The 13150-nt window shown below is 37.1% G+C and overlaps 1 protein-coding gene across 1 annotated transcript in view; it reads right to left on the reverse strand.

The window, feature by feature from the left end:
• Positions 1-771: 771 nt before the first annotated feature.
• Positions 772-13150, reverse strand: part of DPY19L3 (dpy-19-like 3 (C. elegans)) — a 29165-nt gene continuing 16786 nt past the window's right edge. The window contains exons 12-18 of the mRNA XM_010083168.1: positions 12996-13118; positions 12532-12643; positions 12070-12126; positions 9050-9132; positions 2618-2750; positions 1721-1879; positions 772-1094 (exon numbers count right to left, since the gene is read on the reverse strand). Coding sequence (XP_010081470.1) covers positions 933-1094; positions 1721-1879; positions 2618-2750; positions 9050-9132; positions 12070-12126; positions 12532-12643; positions 12996-13118 — 829 coding nt within the window. The 3' untranslated portion in view covers positions 772-932. The remainder of the gene's footprint in view (positions 1095-1720; positions 1880-2617; positions 2751-9049; positions 9133-12069; positions 12127-12531; positions 12644-12995; positions 13119-13150) is intronic.

The following is a 13150-nucleotide window of genomic DNA, read 5'->3' on the forward strand; positions in this document are numbered from 1 at the left end:
CTGATTTTAGAGACTGTTTTTATTCTTTTGTAAGGTTGGCAGTGTTCAATTTTAGTATCCTACCGGAATTCACGTGAGGAGAAAAAGGATCCTCTGCAGTTCAGAAAGCAAATAAAGAAAATAGCGTTGTGAGAATCCAAGCTGAGAAATTTGGGGTTTTGTTTGTTCTGAGCATTTTACAAGGATACAAACATGCAACATGTATCAAGCATGCTCCAGCCTTTATTCTCATGAGAAATACATAACCCGCCATCATTAAATGCTTATCAACCAGTATGTTTCTGTATCACTAAAAATGATGGACAATGATTAAAGTTTCACTCGTCAAACTTGTTACTGATTCTGCACTCACTGATTCTGCAGTCACACTCACAAGCTTGGAAACTCATATCCGCACACATTCCCAAAAAATTCAAAAAAGAGGCACTGAAAGAGCACAAGGATCTGTTGAAGAGGATCAGATTGTAAGAAAAAACCCTAATTTTTGTGACTATTTTAAGGATTCACAAAGATAATGCATATTCAGTATAGAAGTAGCGTGGCCTGCTTCCCTTGCTTTTCTGTCATCTTACACTAAAAATCCAAACTCCTGAGCAGAACTTCATATTCTGCAGTGGTCCTGCAGGCTGCTCATTTTGTGTGTCTTCCAATCAGTTAAAACTGGAAAACAATTATATCCTAGGTATTCAGTAGGGTCAGACTTTATAATCAAAATGGTCCCTGTTAGCATTTTTTAATGAATCTCTGAAAAGTTTGGCAACATCAAGAATGTTATCAAAAGTAAACTGTCTAAAAAAACAAGAATCACAATAATTAAACAAGAAACCATCAATGTAAAATGCCTTACAAATGTAACATGTTTGTAAACTTCTGCATTTTCTAATGTGGGTCCTAGCATTAAAATACTGAACTTGAACCTATGGTTGGAAATATTATTTATGCTTAGCAAGCTTGTAAACATGGAATGTTTTGTTTTGAAACACTCTAGTGAAGTGTATGGTATAAGGAGGCAGGTTCTTTTTAATTTCCTCACAGAAGCGAGGATACAACGAAGGTTTCAGATCAGGTTCGTTCTCTCCCAAACCATCCATGATCTGTAATGAAATTGAACAGATTTGTGAAGCAGCTTTAGCCAATGCAGTTACAGGCAATAACAAGAAACTAGAAACAACCTCGTCAGTCCATTCAGAGGGTCAGGCTGGCCAGATCTGTTAACAGTGACTGTATGAAACAAGCGGGAGAAAGAAAGTAACATCAAAACAGTAAGATTTGTAGTTTCATCTCTATTATGGATCAAGCTATTTTGTCAGAAGTAAATATCTGCTTTGCGTTACGCAGTCTGCTGTGGTTCTGTTATCCCCAGAAATGCTGGAAAACCCCCCTGACAAAACTGCCCGTTGGTCCTGAGGGAACTGAAGCTATGGAATGATTGACACTTGGAAAGGGAACACCATTTGTGTGCTGCTTACCTGAAGCTCATCAGGAGGCGATTACTTATTTTGCCCAGGTTGAGTTCCTCCTATTTTTATAATCAAATACCACTAAAAGCAAGCAGTGTTCAATTTGGTAATTTTGAGAATGTCTAAAGGCTCCATTAGATTTTACTTCCCACACTCATGATGAAGTGGAAATAACCCAGGCTACTTCAAATCATAATTGTCTTTCAGAAAGAAGTTAAGCAGAATGTATTTTCTATCTAAATCTTACATACAACACTTACATGGCCATTAGCTATATCAAGTAGGTCACGTAACCGACAGCCTCGACTGTGTCTCCTTTCGTAACAAATGCTGTCTTCTAGGATCACGTAGTCTGTGCCAAAGGATCGCAGTATTCTGTGAACATCTTCAGGAGATCTCTTGGCATAGATCTGATAAATCTATAGAAGAAGAAAACTAAGCTGTAAGACACATTACACTACCACTATTTGTTTGCTGTATCATGACTCCTTTATCTTGAACCAGAGAAAGAAATTAGATCAATAAACCCTGTGGTTTGAATTAAGTATTTGCAATTAAAAAAAAACCATATAAATGCTTTATTCAGTAGCCACTTAGAGTTTCTATGTTACGGCTACTATGAAGCACAGTTGTACTGCTGATAACTACAAGAACACAGGATGGTGCTGCTGTCTGCAGAAATGCTATGGCAGATGCCTGTAAAACTTGCAGAATGTCTAAATTACAGGAAAGGATAGTTTAAAACCACCTCCCCAGCTTTGTGTGGAGTTTCTCAAGGTGGTTTCTATATAAAATGTGATGTGCTAGTCTGGGAACTGATACTCAGGTAGATCAGGACATGCTCCATGTGGGTTTAACAGCCCAGCAGGATCTATTAATGCCAACAGGACCCAAACCAAGTCCCTGAGGACTACCTTGAGTAACCAGGTACAGTGATTCAGACATATACCAGCTGCCAGAATTGAGTTAGCAGATGCCCGAAGTACTACGAGGTTCACAGAGGTAGTTAAGTTCAGGAACTGTATCTGAAAATAAGTTAGTTCAATGAGTAAGGCGCGTGATGTCATTTGCAATGTGCCATTAGAGGCTGCATGTGTTTTCTGGAATGGAGCCACCGACAGGAATAAGATTACCTTAAACAATCAGAATACTCTTACCTGTTTTGTTCTCTCTCTCAGATTCTTATCCTCATAGTGGGGATGATTAGTTAAGGTCCGTCCAGTGCACAGTTTGACTCCTGCTAATAGCTGCATGCTCCCAGCAAACACTGCTGTGTTTGGAGTGTTTGACCTAAACAAATGTTGATAAGTCTGAGGAAGTCTCTGTAGGGGCATTTTTGCATTGCTTGTTATAGATCAGAAGGAAAAAAAAGACTGAAAAAAAATTTTTCTGCCTCCCCTCTAATCAGGGAGCAAACTGTTCAAGCAACTGTGTTTTCTTCAAATATGAAGCTGATAAATCATAATACTCTCTAACTGCAAATAAAAAAATTACTATGCACTATGAGGAAATTTAGGAAAACCAAGTCCCTGAAAATTTCAAAATATTTCCATATTTCATATTATTTCTTGGGTTCATGCAGCCTCTGAATATTTATAAATTTCTATATCCTAATTTCAAGAAACTATTGTGATTTAGATTTGTGTCTGATATATATGGTATTCTATAGAAAATGGATTATTTAATCTGAATGCTAAAACTTCTTGTTACTGTCCTGGCTTTCACCATTCACTTGAAATGAAAACTTTGTTGTGTGAGACATTAATCCTCCTATTATGACAACTGTGGGAGAGAAATGGAAAAAGTCACCCCAGTTACAAAAAGCAGGGTGGGGGGCAGGGGATGCAGAAGATGCCAGACAGAAATGCTGTCAATTACTGGTACTGTGATCTCCTCTGAAATTCAAAGCCAATGTCTAGAACTGTATCTAAATAACAGTCTTGGTATCTCAGGATTGTTAAAATATCCACAATGAAAAAAATTATTTTTTGCTCACCTTCCCCCCAACAAGTTTACAGCCTAAAATATATGTATAGACACAACAGAAGGACACAGCAAAAGATAAAAGTGCCAGGCAACAGAGACTACTCTAACTAGGCTAATTAAAAATGGTCATAGTATGCTTAAGTGTTTCCTAATGTTTAGAGGGCATAGAACCATGAGAAGGTCTGTGAAGACCAAAACAACAGAAAGGAGCATACGTTAAATCAAGTAAAATGAGATTAAAAAGGAATGTGAATAGTTGCCTAACATGCACAGACATGCACACGTGGCACCTCCAGCAGTCAAATAACTGTGACACTTTGGGGTGCACTTTAGGGAGCCTTTTGAAACGGCAGCTATGCATTCAGCCTGCTTTAAGGCCCATGATTGGCTTGAAAATGTTTAGAGACAAGTATAAAATTTTACTGTCACCTTTCAAGAGATTATGTGTAGGAAATGAATTAATAATGACACACCCTTCCTAAAAATAATTGCAGTGGTGCATTAATCTCATCTAGGAAAGACAGAAATAGTATTTTTAATAGGCCAGTTTAACTTTACTGATAGACTAGTTCCTCAGCAGTTTATAAAATCAGTTTCATTTTAGGGTCTGAAAATATTTAATCTCTTTTAAAATTTGATTTTTTACTTAAAATATTTAAAGCCTCAAGTGTCATAAAGTAAATGTTTCATTAAAATAAATTAATTCATCTTAGAAATTAATATTATGCAAATGTAATGGCCCTGACAGGCTGTCAGTTAGGACTCATCCCTGGATCTGCAGGAAAGCACAATTCTTTACACTAAGCTGAAAAGAATGTGGACTACATTCACAGAGACACTTGGTAGAGCTGAGATACCTAAATGAAAATGACGATTCTCAAAGCACTTTCAACACTTTCAACATGTGTCTGTGCTTATGCCTGGGCTGGGAAACTTCTAGTGTGAAAAGTCTGTTTCTGCATTTGTTAGAGATCAGTTCAGATTTTATAATGCTCCGCAGCACTCAACTCCCGACTTGGCCTTATCAAGGCAATGCTGCACCTCTGATTCCTGAAGAGCCCAATATAATGCAAACTTGCAGAATAAAACCTTTTAAAAAAAAACAAAACCCACAAGTACCAAAGCAAAATCACATGCAAACAAACAAAAAACCACTCCCCAAAACAGCCAGTACTTCCTCCTCTTCCTGTACCTTAAAAGCAACCTAGTGACCCTCGCCTGCTTTTCATAAAACCAGCTTACGTGCCTTGGTCCTGGATGGAGTTCAAAATCAGGTGAAGGCAGATGTTTCCCCGAGACTCAGATTTACATGTTTGAAGCCCTAGAACATTATATGCCTTAAGACATATCACTGTCCATATTTTACTGGGGCCAGCTCAGATGGTTCCCAGAGCAACACGTGCTGCTGCCAGAGCTACCGCAGGCACTCTTTTCCCGTGCTTTACTGGCCACGCCAAGAACACAAGCCTGCACTGGATCTCACTGCTGTGGATGGACACTGGGAAGCTGGGAGGTGATGCTGAGCTTTGTGCAATGTCTGCCCTCCTTAACCACATCTTCAAGAACTTCAGCTGGTGGCTGTTACTGAGCGCTTATCCTCTGGGACAGCCACTGGAGGGAGATGTGACAATTAACTCATATTTTCAGGTACAGGATGATTTCTACATTTCATGCAAGTGCCTCTTCCTAACACTCCTACCTGAGTCAGACACTAACTGCTGTGCTCTGTAGCCAAGGCAGCTAATGTGCTTCAAACCACCGAGTGACACTTCTCTATTATAGAAAAACAAAGCAATTTTTACAAATGTCTGAACAAATGATGTACAAAATGAAAAGGATAATTTGTTTTTATAGCTTTCTGCCAAGCTCCATACCACACTGCCCAACCTGCAAACAATTTATTCTGTACGAAATGTCACTAAATAATGACAAGGACTTACAGGTCAAACTGATTTACATTACATAATTTAAATGTCATTCCAAGCAGACCTGATGGCATTTTGAACAAATAATCTCATTTATTTTTGAAGCTCTAAGCTTTCAACAAGTTAATTACAGCTGAACTAATGGGCAAACTAAGCACTATAGTACATTGCATGAAGCTTTTCTTTACCTACACTTAAGAATTTAGAAAATTATGTAAATACTAAATAATAACTCCTTAAAATTAAAAGGGTTTTACAGGAACTACAGGTCTGTGCCTAACTTGCACAGACTCTAAAAGTGGTAGTAATTCCTTCTCTTAGAAAACTGCTAAAGAACTATTGGGAGTTGATTTTAATGAAGACCTCCAGAAATTACCAACACTGCAATTATAGGTTACATCATTAGGAATAAAATGGCCATTTCTATAAAAGTCCTCAGGAGTTGAACTCTCTAGTTGGCTTTCAAAGCCAAAAAATATGACAAATCTCAGATTATTCCTTTACTAGTGCCTAGGTGTGATATGAATTTACAAAGCAAAGGGGTTTGAGAAAAGATTCTGAAAAGGTGTTCTCAAATGTGCCATGTTAGATTTTTTTTCTTTAAAAGTCTTTTTATTTGCAGAATGCTATATTACAATATTACAGGTTTAACTGCAAATGGTAGGCAGTAAAGCATATTCAGTCCAACTGTCATGGTTCTTTTTTTTCCCTCTGGTTTGGAAAGACTGAAAATTGCAAAAATGGAAAATGACAGCCACAAAGAAAGAGCAACAAGATGCATTTTTGTTAGTCCCAGCCTCAATTTTATGCATGCATATTTTGTTCACATAAAGAAGTGCACCTACACAGTTGGCATAAACCTAGTTCTCAGGCATTATCAAATTAATGTCTGAATTTTACTGACAAATCAGTTAATGACAAAGGATGAGCCCAAGAATTTAAGAACAATAATTTAAAAGAAAAAAAAAAGTGTAATATTGCCTTTAAAGTCTGGAATATGTGTTGATTTCAGTGTGATTACCCTTGAAAATCAGGAACGTAAGTAAGAGTGAAGAGTTAAAATTTATAGCTGGCTTGAAATTAAAATATAGCCATTAATAGAAATTACTAAATTAAAGAACCACCATTGAAGCATGGGTATTCAGTTTTTGTAACCTTAGGAGCTTTGTGGAAATTTGTGGGGTTTCCACTACTATAAAAATTTGCCTGCTTGTCCCCCACAGCTGATTCAAATACAGTTGACATACAACTATGCTCTGCCAAATCTCAGTCTCAGTTAACTTTTCCACTGTTTTTGGCTGTTCTCTGAGATTTCCATGAAGCTTTTCTATGATTTTTGGTACCTTCTTATGAATTATTCCACAATTCTAGACAGGTTTCCCCTTTAAAGGCAGAAGACATTGCTTCTTAAACACTTACCAGTAGTAAACAGAGTAGGGAAGTTCACGCTATTGATTTGCTCATTCTACTGATATTCTTCCCCATCTCACAAATGAGCATGTTGTTCCTGTTGTCTTAGGGAGAAAGACCAAAACTAAGAATTTTAATATACCTCCCATCTGGGAACACAGCTGTGAACTATCCCTGGGTCACTGGCAGGACCTTCTTGACTTTATATTAAAAAAACCCAAACAAACAGCTAAGAAAATGAAGTGGTGGGTAGGAAAAAGCAAGAGACTGGGATACGCAGGATCACGATATAAAAAATGGCACTCTGCAACAGATGCAGTCCCATACTATGCAGTAACTCTACTGTAAAGATATAAACCAGTATATCTTCCTCAAAATGCTATGGGAATTTTAGTAAGGGGAAGAGTAAAACATATATCTGCAGTCACTTCACAGTGGACAGACTAACAGTTGGCTATTATTCAGATTGTATGTTTGGACAAGTTAATATGCATTTAGATCTAAGCAGATAGAAAGGTTTTCTTGTTGTGGAGAGATTGCAAGACAGGTGGGTTATTCCTAACTCACTGCTACACATGACAAATTAGAGCTTCCCATACTGAGTTTTATTAATGAATGATTAGTTACTGACACCGGCCTTGACAGATCATTACCTGCAGCAGAACTATCAGGTGTTAGTACAGTTAAATATTTTTCTTACACATCAAAACTTAAGGAAATCTGTCCCACTTCAAGAAACTTACCATAAATTTTGTTGACTTGTATTTAAAGCATAAATAATCAACTCTTCTTTATATGAATAATATTTCTAAACACAATAAATTCAAAGTGGAAAATTGCCCTCTGTAATTGTCTGTCATGATTTGAAACGAAAAGAGGACAAGCACCAGTTTAGCATTCTCAGCACTACGAACATACGAAAAGTTATTCTCACCAGATTCAGTCAAATCTAGTTCATGGCTAGGAGTAACTCTATATGCATATTTTATGTATAAATCTACATATAACTTCATATACTGTACACAGGAGACCTGAACTATCAGACATTTACCATCTTTTAATAAAACAGTAGTGCCAAATGGAACTGGCTGGTAAACAGCAGTTACAAAATGTGTCAATATGGCTGCAAAGATTCTGAATGATGGGAAAAGCCATGGCCTGCTTTCCAAATGAGTCAGTGAAGGCTTGTAATATGTTTTACTTCTAAATTACTCCTTCTAGTTTATGGATTAAAGGAAGTCAACATTATGGAGTGTGAACACTTTGCTATGGGTAGAACAGGCTGGGCGCCTGGTTTCACTGAAGTTCACTGCATATGAAAACACAATACAGGGCTCTGAGGAAATACCTGAAATAGTTCAATGCTACATGCAGCAAATTCTGGTTTACTTCTAGAATGTTTTCCTCCAGAACATGAAACAGCTTTTTTTTTTTTAATCTTTCTCAGAGGTCCAAATAAATACAAGTCCCAGGAATATCTCTGTTCAGAACTCAGCCTAAAAGTTTTTAGTGGTTACTGTATGTTAATAGAGAACATGTCCGTTAAATTCACAGTCCTACAGAGAACATCCTACCTGTCCCTTCTTCTCAGGGTCTTCTACATGCAGTATTCTAAATTGTTTCCACCTAAAAATACCTTCCTATGCTCTGTGCAAAAGCAGAAGTGATGAGGTGGGCTTGAAACGATTCACTCATACTCCTGAAAGCGACTTTGCGCCTATGCTTAGCTGTGGCAAGTTCAGGTTCAATTACAAATATTTTGTTTAGAGTTTAGAACACATATTGGGATTAATTCTACTAAGTACAAACAATTTAGATTATTTTAAAGTTCAAGAAACAGACTGTAGAGTACAGATTTTCCAGCCCTACATGTACATCGAAGCTTTTTAATATTATAAAGTTGAAAAGAGAAAGACACCAGGTTGGGGGGGGAAAAATAAAACTATTTCACTGCAAATATCTATTAATGCAGACAGGTAGCTAAAGAATCTTGACATCTCCAAACTGACCCCTTTTGGCTGGGAAAGATATGTGTGCTTATGGGAGCAACTGGTTGGGAGCACAGGTAGCACAGCGGGGGACTCTGCATAGAGCTGTTCTCCACAGCCCATAATAGGCTAAGCGCTTGGTAGCCCATTCATCCTTAACTATCTCCACGGGTCACCAGAGTTCACTGATCAGCTGTGACAAATAAGGAGAACACTATAACTAAGAACATTAGATCTACACAAATAGAATTTAACTTAAATAGAGAAGAAATCCTCTTACTTAATCCAGTTCATCAGCTCCACAGTGTCTGGGTCATAGAATTCTCTCAGCTCTGACAGTTCATCCATTATTCCTGGCCAGAACTATAATGAAAACAAAATAAAACAAACTGAAGACGGAATTAACACAAGTTCTTGATGTTGAAACATATTATTTCCTCTTAGCTGATAACTGATGTTGTCCAGCTCATGGATAAGTTGCAAGACATAAGCATATCCACCCTCTTGGAAGGACAGGTGGCTGTCACTGCAGTGTGAATACACCTTTTCAGAGTTTGAGAGTTGCAGCTCCTGCCAGATGACCAGAAGGAACAGAATTACCTGTTGTGGTGAGCCTGAGAACAGCTTTTCTCAGTTGCACATCTCACTGGAGGTTTTCAGAACTCTATTAGTTAAGATCAGTTTGTAACTTAAAATCGATGGGAAACTAAAAGTTGCCACCAAATGTGACTGTTGTGCATTGCAGTTACTGTACAAGTGAACCATTTCAGTGCCCTGGACTACAAGATGAATGTTAAGGTTATTTCTTGATAGACCAAGGTTTAAGAAAAGGAACAAGACAGAGAGGCATCATGTAACAGTTCAAAGGGTACCAGCCAAGCCACTAAATAACGTCTGTGATTACAGGAGAAGGAAAGGCCCCAGGAGTTAAGGCTGGAAAGGCAATTTACAATTAAATAAAAAAAGGCAGGAAATCTGTATCAGAAGTTAAATAGCATTTCAGAAATTGCAATTAAAAGACAAAGAATACATAAATCAAATCTGAAGGAGAGGAATGAGGACTGAAATAGATTCTGAAAAGCTTAACACTCCCAGAAAAAAGCTAACAGAGCAAAGATTTAGTTAAGGTTTTTTCTTGTTTAAGCTAGTGAATATTCAATAGCAAAGGGAGCAAATAAGGAAGATAATGACAATGCTAATGACTAGCTGATTGCTTTGCATCAGTCTTTTCTACAGAGGATGTTGTGGGGAAACCTATTTGAAACCTTCTTTCTTTAGGTAATAAGGATTGCTGGCTTGCAAAGTGAAATGTCACAGGAAAAAGTGTAAGAAAACCCACCTGATAATCTAAAAAGCCATAAATCATCCAATTTAGATAATATTAATCCAAGAGTTCATTCAGAAGGAATGTGATGCTGCTGAGCTACTTAACAAAGAAAATATTCATTCTTTCGCTGAAACTGTAATTATGTAGGAGGACTGGGGAGCAGGAGATATAACGGGGCCAGTCAAGATACTTATTAGTTTAACTGTTTACCCAATACATTTGTTAAAGTAATACTGCCTGATAGATTGAGAAACATCTAAAAGACAGTTATGGCAGTATCACAACCTTAGTTTAGGGAAGCACAGTAGAAAAGGACCTTAAAGATCATCTGATTCCAACCCCCCTGCTGTAGGCAGGGTTGCCAACCACTAGAGCAGCCTGCCCAGGACCCCATCCAGCCTGGCCTTGAGCACCTCCAGGGATGGGGCATCCACAGCTTCTCTGGGAAACCTGTTCCAGTGCCTCGCCACCCTCTGAGTGAAAAATTTACTCCTAATATCCAACCTAAATCTTCCCTTTCTTAGTTTAAAACCATTCCCCCTTGTCCTGTCACTATCAACCCATAAAACTCCCATTTTGAGGAATGGCACTAGAGAATAGTCTGTCAAACATAATCGTAATGGGTAATGAAATGTAACCACTAGCTCAAGAAAACTGGCCATGATGACCAGTTAAACTTTGTGGTGAACATACAAGCTGCTCACGCAATCTGAGCAGTCACAATGCATGAACAGATACGTTCTTATCTGGAAAGGAGGAAGAGAAGTAGTCTCTGTTATCAATATCTACTTGCAGTGTCGGTTTGTTTCTGAAGGTTTTAGGGAGAGAATATATCAACACATTCTCACAGAAGCGATGGATACCTTCTGGATCTCTGTAAGAATTTTTGTTCTGACCATTGCCAGGGAATCTGGTGACAGGTTTTGTTTCTCTGTCAGGCAGGCTTCTTTCCTGAAGGCTCACTAACTCTTACAGCTTTGCAAAAAAGACACACAGATATCCACTCTCCTGGTAGCTGAACTGCAATAACTGACTTAAGAAAAAAAGAAATACTGAGAGGTGATGTATTTCTTTATTCCCCCTAAGCACTTTAAAAAAAAGGTATTTTTAATGTCAATATAAATTATTTCCTATATTTAGAAGAAATAAAAAAACAAGGCTTTTCAGACAGTGTGAGCACAACTAATGACTGATCTAAAGCCTCTGAAAATCAGTGACTTCTGTTGACTTCAGAATTGAATCTGTCAAGATTTAGGAACTTCATGTCTGTTCATTTAGAGTGGGAGGAAAATGATTCCTAGTTGATCTGTCACATTAGACTGTCTATTAGAATGTCATGCTCTTGGCATCACCCATGTCAAAAGAAATGACATTATTCCTAGCTTTTTTGGATATGATGAAAATGGTAAATGATTTCCATAACAAGCATACCAATGGAAAAAAAATCCTAAAAAGTCAACTAGTAGAACAATAAGAAAATTTAAGTGGAATACGTCAATGTAACTTTACTAAACAAACTGTTATAGTCAACTAGTACTCGACTAATTTAACAATTCTGTACTTTAAAATATACAAGATGAAACACAGCAGTATACAAATGTTAAGATTATTTTTGCACAAGGAATCATCATGCGATTTAACAATCTGCACCTTCTCTGCAACTTAAAACCAGAACAGACAACTTATATTTCCATAAAATTCTGCATGTAAATCATACCTGGTAACTTACACAGACAATCAGAAAAACATTTGTATTTATGAACAACTATTTTGGATCAAATGAGCCCAACTGATCCTTTACGTACAATTTCATACTCATAAAGGTACTTGCACTTCAGGCAGTCTATCTCAATTTTTAAAATTCAGCTACAAATCTTGTATGTAATTACTTATAGAACAACATCCCTTTATGAAAAAAGAAATATTCCATGCAAGTAAAAAATACCAAAACATTGAGCAAAAAAATTTCTTACCTTATATGAAATGTATAATAACGTAAGTATTGGTACAGAATATTTAATCACACGTGTCTAAGAGAAATAAAAAAAATTGGTTATTCTGATGATCCATTTACACTACAAATGATGGATTTATATCTTTATACTTAAACCTATCTTTGACAAAGCCTGTAAAGGTCTTCTCAGACTGCTGATGATTTCTTAATATGGTGACTAAGACTTTTTTAGTAATATTGTAGTTATTATTCATAGCCACATCTATATTGCCATCTAGTGTATTCAAATGGAATTGTTTAATACATAAACCACTAGAAAATACATTGTCCCTCCTAAATTTATACAAATGTACCTCAGATATCCAGTTTAAGAGGACTACAAACAATATTCATTTCAGATGCCTTATAATTCTGAGTCTTGATTTGGTTTAGATATGGAGCAAAAGCAGATTTCATCAAATGCTGTAAGGATAGTGCTAACCCTCTGTGATGTGTAGAGATGAATACACTTCAGAGTGAGTTTCCATACTTCCGTACTGCACAGGCCAAAAGATGCAAATACACACATGTGAGATGTCCAGAGGTACTTCATTCTGCAAGAATACAGACAAGTTTTTGCTGAAAATCTGGAGCTCTACTAAGCTGTGTTTATGAGAGCAGTTATGTTAGAACACAGTTGTCTCGGACTTCCAGGACTCTGAAATAACTGAGTAAAAGACTGACTTTGCACTTTGCTATGTGCTCTTGAGAACATCTCTGCTCCTAAACTTCCAAACATTCTTTTTGGCAGGATTTTGGAAAATGCCTTAGTATAGAAATAGAAGTGCACCAGGGAGAGAAAGAAGGTTCATGATCCTATCGGTTTCTGGTCAGAATATTTTACACTCTTATGAAAATACACTCAGTTGTCTAAAACAGCCTTGAGTAGAATCTAAAAAAGTATACCTCATTGTGCTTAATGCCAGACATCCAAAAAGAACTGTGTGAATTAAGTTGTAAGCAGCATCAGGCTTCAGTGTTATTGTGCATTCTTCCATTTTTTCCATGAACTGGACTTGATTTGAATCACTAATTAAACAGAAGAAATAAAAAGTGTTGTA

Source organism: Pterocles gutturalis, unplaced genomic scaffold (genome assembly GCF_000699245.1).
Source record: "Pterocles gutturalis isolate BGI_N339 unplaced genomic scaffold, ASM69924v1 scaffold23260, whole genome shotgun sequence".
NCBI classification, from domain to species: Eukaryota; Metazoa; Chordata; class Aves; order Pterocliformes; family Pteroclidae; genus Pterocles; species Pterocles gutturalis.